The following is a 7,464-nucleotide window of genomic DNA, read 5'->3' on the forward strand; positions in this document are numbered from 1 at the left end:
AAAAAACAACAAATAAATAAATAAATAAATTGTGAGCCAGAGCTCAGGAAAAGTGCTGAAAAGCAGAAAAGCCGAGCGATAAGGGAAGGGAAACACATTGGCTGGACCATCACCCGGTGCCTACGGCGTGGCTGCCCCTGGAAGTAGGTCACTACCTCACCTGACCACCCGCCCCATTAACTTCAACCTTTAGTCTCTGGCTCACTACTACAAGCAGAGGCAGCTTAAAACATCCTCTTCCAGGCGCTCGCAAGAGGGTAGTTCGTCAGGCAGCAGGCAGGTGGTGGGAACCTGCCCTTCCCAGCATGGCATGCAGGCAGGGGAGCCGGCTGCCCACTCTTGGGGTGCGGGCAAGGGGCTGCCCCAGCCCGTGCCCCCCAGGGAGGAGGAGTGCTGCGTGGCCAGGACCGCGGCTGTCGGCCCAGCACGGCTGCGCTGGCAGCAGCGGCTCTGGCGCATACAAAGTTCCCCCTCTGCTAAATCACTTCAGGCTGCCAAGCAGTCACGAGAAATAAGCCCACGCAGGGTTGCCATGGAGCAGGGCTCGGCCACGGGAGCCCGAAGCCAATTCCTCCGGCAAACACGTTTGCCGACCAAGGCCCTGCTGGTACCTCGTGGCCCCGGCTCCTCGGTGGCGGCAAGTGAGTGCAACATGTGTGGTCCCGGCAGAGCCTTATCTCTGGGGACAGCCCTTCCCTTCCCCGGCAGAGCCAGGGCCCCTCTGGGCTGGAGAGCCCCACGGGATGCTCAAGCTCCAAGTGCCCTGCAGGGACGTTGCCCCTCACCCCAGTGATGCCATCTACCCAAGGCCACGGGCAGGCAGAAGAAGCAGTGGCTTCGGTGGTGTTTGCCCCGCAGGCACTGGGCAGGGAAGGCACAGACAGACTGTCCCTGCCCAATGCCTCTGCCCCAGCCAAACGGGTGATGCCCCCGAGCACCCATGGGTGCTGGCACATGCCAGCCAAGGGGAAGCGTGCCCTTGCCAGCACTCTGCCTGCCGGCAGTGCAGACACGGGGCTCCCACGCTGTGCCATGGCGCTGGCCCCCAGCCACACCAAAGGGGATTTCAGAGCCTGGCGGGCTCCTGCACCTCAGGAGCGGCAGGCAGCAGTGGCTGGCAGCACAGCAAACCGCCTGCCAGGAGCCAGCCCGTGGTGTACCTGTCCCCAGCCCCACGCCGGGGACCATGGGACTCATTCCTCAAAGCCAGGAAGGGGTTTGGGGCAGGAACGGCATCCCCCGGGCATTTTTCATTAGACAACCAACAGTGCTGAAGTGCCGGAGCAAGTGGAGTTTCTAACTACAAAGAGGCTTTTGACATTGGAAAGGTTAATGTGAGAGAGAGATCCGTCTCCCTCACAAAGCTCCCTTTGCTGGAGGCACTAGGTTGAGACCTTAATTATTCACCTGTTGGAGAGGTGCCTTTCCATTACGGCATGAGACCGGGGCAGGGATGTGCAGGCAGGAGGGAGAAAAGCCCACAGCGTGGGGCAGCCCTGGGGCCTTGCCACGGTGGGGAGCACTGGGGGATCCAGTCAAGAGCAGGGGTTGAAGGCAGGCAGGTGTGCGGGGAGGCTCTCCGATGGGCCAGATTTCAGGCCAGCCCTCCCTTCCCCTGCCACTGCTCCCTCCCGCTGCTCCCAGCGGCTGCTCTCTCCCGGCTCCGAGCGGCAGGCTCAGCAGCACGCCGCGCTCACCATCTCCCACAGCCACCGCTGCGGCGCGGGCGGCTGCCGGCATCCCCAGCAACGGCCGCCCCCGCTTTGCAAACGTACTGGCGTGGCCTCCGCTAACTGCCACCGCTGGTAACAGCCACCACGCCACAGCCACCTTGCAGTGCTTTCCCGGGAGAGCAAGGGGGGGTCTCCAGCCCCAGCAATGCAGCGGCCCTTCAACCTAAGCTGCAGCAATGCAGCCAGGCTGGAGATACACTTAGCACAGGCCCTCGGGCTGTCTCAGGCATCCAGACCCCGAACCCCCTCAAAATTTTTGAGAGAAAAGCCTCAGAAAAAGCAGAATATCAGTCTGCTCGGGGAGGACTATCAGAAATCAGGGATGCATCCCCACTTCACTACTAGCAGTAACAATCCACACGATGGACTGCTTTTCCACCGAGGGCTTCACTGTGCCTCCTGCACTCATCAATGGACTAAGCTGTTAGCAGGAGGCTGAGAAGTTAAAGAGGGAATATTGTATTTCAGTTCATGCGATCTTTAAGCATCTCTCCGAGAAGCAGCCTGGTTTTTGGGTTTTTTTCCCCCCCTGCTGCACTTTGTTGGGGGTTTTTAAACAAATCGAAGCCGTAAGAGTCAAACTGCTCCTGCCTCTTGCAGGGATGCTGAGAGCCGCCGGCTGCTCCGCGGTGCTCCCAGCAGAGCTGCCTGGCTGGCACTTTCCAGCGCCTGGTGCCAGCAGATGAACCAGCTACAATCAGCTTCGTACCTCTGAGCAGCAGAGTTGCACAAAATGGATTAAGCAGGCCCAGAAATGACACATTTTGAGTTACAGCAAAACAAAATCACTTTTTTTGTTGTTAAAAAGGGAAAAGGAGTTGGCAGGAGAAAGGCAGATATCAAGTGAAAAACCCTGATTTTCTTTCTGTAGCAATGCAGGTACCACGTGAATCATCGCTGTCCTCGATATGTAAATAGAGGTTAGCAGGCATCCTCAGCACAAGGCCATATAATTAAGGGACTGATGCAAATATCCATGTCAAACCTTCACCATGCATCTCCCCGAGAGCCCTCCTGAGGATTCCTCCCCTGGAGAGGACAGGATCACCTGGCACCTGCACGCACCCAACTGCGCCCTTCTTGAAACCTACTGTGAAAGCAAGGACTGGGGAGGAGCACGAGGGAGAGAGGAGGAGAGTCAGAGTTCCTCAAGATTTCCACGAAGGAAATGGCTAATATTCATGATCTCATGGCCTCCTGACATTCTAGCCTCTCAGGATAATCTGATCTCGTGCTGGAGCACTGGGGACTTTGTGGAAGCAGCTTTCGGGCTTCATTGAGAAGTCAGTAACCCAGTTGTAAGCAGAGGCTCGTACAGTAGTAATGGGGAGCGACGTCAGCAGCCAGCCCGGGACCGCCTCCCGCTCCGAGTTATAAAGCAGGCATGTGACAGCAGCCAGGGCTGGAGCCTTCCCTGCAGTTTCATCAGAGGTTAAGGTACAAGCACGACACACGCTTACAACTTCAGGCGTTTCATAAGCAAATGCATGCAAATCATAGCGGGGGGGGAGGGAGGGTTCTTTTCCCCCCCCCCCCCCTTTTTTTCTTTTCTTTTTACCCCAGCCTTTAACCCCTCGGCGCACGTGGGGACAGAGAGGAAATGCAATTATCAAAAGCAGGCGCCGGGCGGGAGAGCAAACACAGGCTGCACACCGCTGCTGAGGGAACCTGCAGCAGGCTGCAAAGATCCCTTGCTCTTCGCGTTATACACCCCGCAGACATCAGACTAGCACTAACTCTGCGCGCGTACCCACGCTGCTCCCTCCAATATAGCGCACGTATGGGAGAGGGAGAGAAAAAGACGGGACAGGCACAGCAAACCATATTTTAGGAGATGCCATAAAAACAGTCTTATTTCATCACAGGCCATTTCACAGTCCCAAATTCTGCAGGAGATGTTCACAACATGGTGGTTTTGCACCAGAGAAGGACGACAATTCGCAGAATTTTTTTTTCCCCTTAGCAGTTCCTTTTTGGAATAAGATTCCTAAATTGACACATCAAATGCTGACCAAAAAGCAAAAAAGAAACAAGCCTTCAGATGCATGCTGCAATCACACAAGCTTTTCATTTCATGTTAGGCACACGAAGAACAGGCAGGTTACTGCAGGGAAGCGGAGCCAGGAACTTTCACCTGCCCAGGGAGCAATGGGGCTGGTGGGACCTGCAGCCTTTCTGCCGTACTTCCTAGGGATGGCATCCCACACAACCAGCCTCCTCTTCTCTAGCTGACGGTTCCCTCAGCAATAATAAATCCATCCAAATCAGAAAACGCAAACCGCTTACAAAATCTTCTCGGCCCACTTCTCACCCTTCCTGACCCTTCTGCAGTAATCAACCTGTCAGCAGCTCTTCGTTAACATCCGAAGCTGCCACCTCCCCCCTGCTCTGCCCCCAGCAAGCTGCCTGGGTCCCATGCCAAGCCAGAGCGCCCTGGAGCTGGTGCATGCGAGGAGAGGTGCTGGGGCTACATCAATCTAGCTGGTGCCAAGACCTGCCTGGTTCTGTCTGGCACATGCAACCAGGGGCAAATCTGATTTACCAGGTCTTGAGACCTTATTTGTTTTGAACCCAAACAGCAGGATTAGTCCCCGTCCCGCTCCCCACGCACATGCTCCTGCTGTGTGCAATCCCAGAGCTAAACTGGTGAGAGAGCAAGGGTTGGGATGAATGTGCTAGCTTCACAATTGAAGCTGTTTTGTAATCTGTGGTTATGGAAGTGAAGGGCTGGAGGGATGATATATAACTACAGAAAACTCTTCCCACTTGCACCAGCCTCATCAATTCGACTGCGAAATGCGCGGTTGTGCTCCGGATCAGTCACAGCTCTTGCTGCTGCCCGGCTTATTCTATAGCGCCTCTCTTCCACCCCCCAAAATGGAAAAGCATGCAAGCCCTATAGCCAGAACAGCTCGCTCTCGTGATCGTGCGGGAGCTGCCAAGGAGCCTTAATCTGATTTTAATACCCAGCTCCGTCCAAAAGGGAGCCCATCCAGATTTTGGAGCCACTGACTCGCAGCACCCAGACCCCTCTCCCTGCCAACCGCCCCCTCCCCAAACCTCCATCCCCCAAGATCCCAGCCCGTATGCGTGTAACTGACGCTCAGCATGACTCATCCCACAGCCCGGCTCTTATCAGCCCCCACCGCGCAGCCCCCTGCGGATCCCCCCCCAGCGCCCTGCACCGCGGCGTCCCCCTCCCCACCTTTGCAGCGGGGGGGGAGGGGGGGGGCAAGGGGGAGGGGCTGTTGCAAAGGGGGGGGAATGTGCCAAAACTGAGCAACCCATCAACTTCTCCCCCCTCCCCCCAAATTTCCTGCAGAAGGGGGGGGGGGGACACGACCGCGGGAGTCCACGTGCGAGTGGTGCTGAAAGCGCCGGCGGGGCTGCGGGGTTGCTGTCGCGCCAGAGCCGCCCCGAAGCCACGGGGAGGGGCGCGGAGAGAGCCGCGGGGGCGGCAGGGTTCCGCGCGTCCCCCCTCCCCGTATTTCCCCCTCTGCGCATCCGTGGAGCAAACGGGACCCCCCGCAGATCCTCCGGGCACCTAGGGGAAGAGCCGGTCCCCGCACCCCCCTCCGGGGGGGTGCGGGGACCGGCTCTTCCCCTAGGTGCCCCGGGAAGGGAGGGGGGGTCTGCCGGCTCCCCCCCCCCCCAGGTGCACCGCGCTGGGAAGCCGGACAGCAGAGCCCCTCCACCGCCCTCCCTACCTGGCTGTCAGCGAGGTAACTGAAGACGAAGGAAGAAAGATCCTCGTCGAGCAGAGAGCTGCAATCCGGCCCCGGCTCCGCCATCTTCCACCTCCGGCTGGGGCTGAGGCGGCACCGAGCATGCAGCAGGCGCGGCGGCGGCGGCGGCGGCAGCGGCGGGGAGCCGGGCGGCCGGCGGGGCGGAGCTGCCCGCAGCCCCCGCCCGCCGGCTGCGGGAGCCGGGGAGGGCGCTGGAGCGGGGTGGGAGGGAGCAGTGGCAGAGGGGGGGGGGGATACCCGCGGTTGCAGAGTGTCCCGTGGGGCTTGCAACCACGCGTGGGGCACAAGCACCTTCCCGCGGGACGTGTACCCGCTTTAACCACCGCTGTGCACACCTTAAAAGTGCCAGCCCTTAAAATCGGGGGCACCCAGGGGGCTGCCGGCGTCACTGGGTGCCACTCGACAATCCCTAGATCACCCTGAGTTGAGATATATAAACCCTGAGAGCAGCGCGTACGGGCTGAGGGTCACATCCAGGCTCGGTGGGGGTTCACCCACAGCTGCAGAGTGCCTCATGGGGCTTGCAGACACACGTGGGGCACAAGCACCTTCCCACAGGACACGCACCCACTTTAAGGACCGCTGTGCACACCTTAAAGTGCCAGCCCTTAAAAGCGGGGGCACCCAGCACCACCGGGCACCACTCAACAGTCCCTAGATCACCCTGAGTTGAGATATATAAACCCTGACTGCAGCATGTTGGGCCAAGGGTCACTTCCAGGCTCGGTGGGTCTGCACTGGAGTGGGGCCAGGTGGCTGAGAGCAAAGAGTGACAAGGAGTGAAAGATCTTCAGATTTCCCTCGTTTTTGTCTCAATGCTCATGCCACTGTTGCTGCGAGCATCTTGATGTCACGCACGTCATTTTTCTGTCTGGGGTTTTGAGGCATACGCTAAAAGCCCTTTCAGAAATAATTAATGACGGGACCAAAAATCTCATGAATGTTCTACGTACTTACCCATAGCAATTACATGGGAAAGAGCAGGGCTTGGCAGTGCAGCCTGAATTAGTGGCAACACCTGCAGCCTAATGGCTCCAGATCCTCAAATCCCCTCAGATGGCTCAGACAGGCCTGCAGGATCAGTGTAAATGGCTGATGAATCAAAGTGATGTGGAGTGATCTAGGTGGAGAGCTCTGTGTCAGGCTCTGATGGGTGAATACATAGGTGCTTCTTCCTCTGGCAGGAAAGGATTGCTGCCTGTCCATGTTCTTACCTTGCTTTTGTTTCAAAGGGAGAGCTGTCTCCAGCCACTCTTTAATACCCTCCAGCCTCCCTTTGGTTCAGGACATGCTGTGAACACCATGCAATGTAGCAACATTGGATTTTCCCTGATGATGCTGAGCCTTGCGCCGAAAGAAGATGTCAGCGGGCAGTGTGTGTTATATCATACAGCTGATGAGAGCTGGGGGCAGGGGTGGCTCAGCTGCTGAGATGGGACTAAGCAAGAGAGAAGCTGCTGCCAAGTCTTCCTCATTGCCGTGGCACTTTATTACTAATTACTGTTATGAAATGCTGAAACTGTTACCTAAGGTGCTTTTCAAGCTGTTCCGCCAGCAATGAAACTTCTCTTCCCGTGGGTGGGAGGTCTGGGCCCAGAAACGCTGCTGCCGGGATGCACAGCTGTAGCTCACAGCAGGCACAGCACAGAGCACAGCGCTGCCGGACTGCATCGGAAGGGCCTGGGGAAGGAAATTGCCTTGCTCTGGGGCACGTGCAATTCCTTGCAGACCAAGACTCAAATTCCAAGTTGACTCTGCTGGCCGGTGATCTGGAGTGCATTCCCCCCCGCGGTCCCTCTGTTGCAGAAGATGCAAGCGCTGAACATTACGGAGAGAGGAGGTGAGCTGAGAACAGGGTGGACGTTTGCCCCATCAGGGGAAAGAGCAGGACTGGAAGGCCTCACCGTAAAAGTAGTCTTTTGGAAGGAATTTGTTGCACAAAAGGCGAGGCTCTCACTCGAGTATCTCGTGATTTCCTTTATACC

The 7,464-nt window shown here is 57.6% G+C and overlaps 1 protein-coding gene across 1 annotated transcript in view; it reads right to left on the reverse strand.

The window, feature by feature from the left end:
- The window catches only part of PPARGC1B (PPARG coactivator 1 beta), a 49,541-nt gene extending 44,017 nt beyond the window's left edge, over positions 1-5,524 (reverse strand). Inside the window, exon 1 of the mRNA XM_050905373.1 lies at positions 5,441-5,524. Coding sequence (XP_050761330.1) covers positions 5,441-5,524 — 84 coding nt within the window. The remainder of the gene's footprint in view (positions 1-5,440) is intronic.
- Between the last annotated feature and the right edge of the window lie 1,940 nt (positions 5,525-7,464).

This window comes from Gymnogyps californianus, chromosome 14 (assembly GCF_018139145.2).
Source record: "Gymnogyps californianus isolate 813 chromosome 14, ASM1813914v2, whole genome shotgun sequence".
NCBI lineage: Eukaryota > Metazoa > Chordata > Aves > Accipitriformes > Cathartidae > Gymnogyps > Gymnogyps californianus.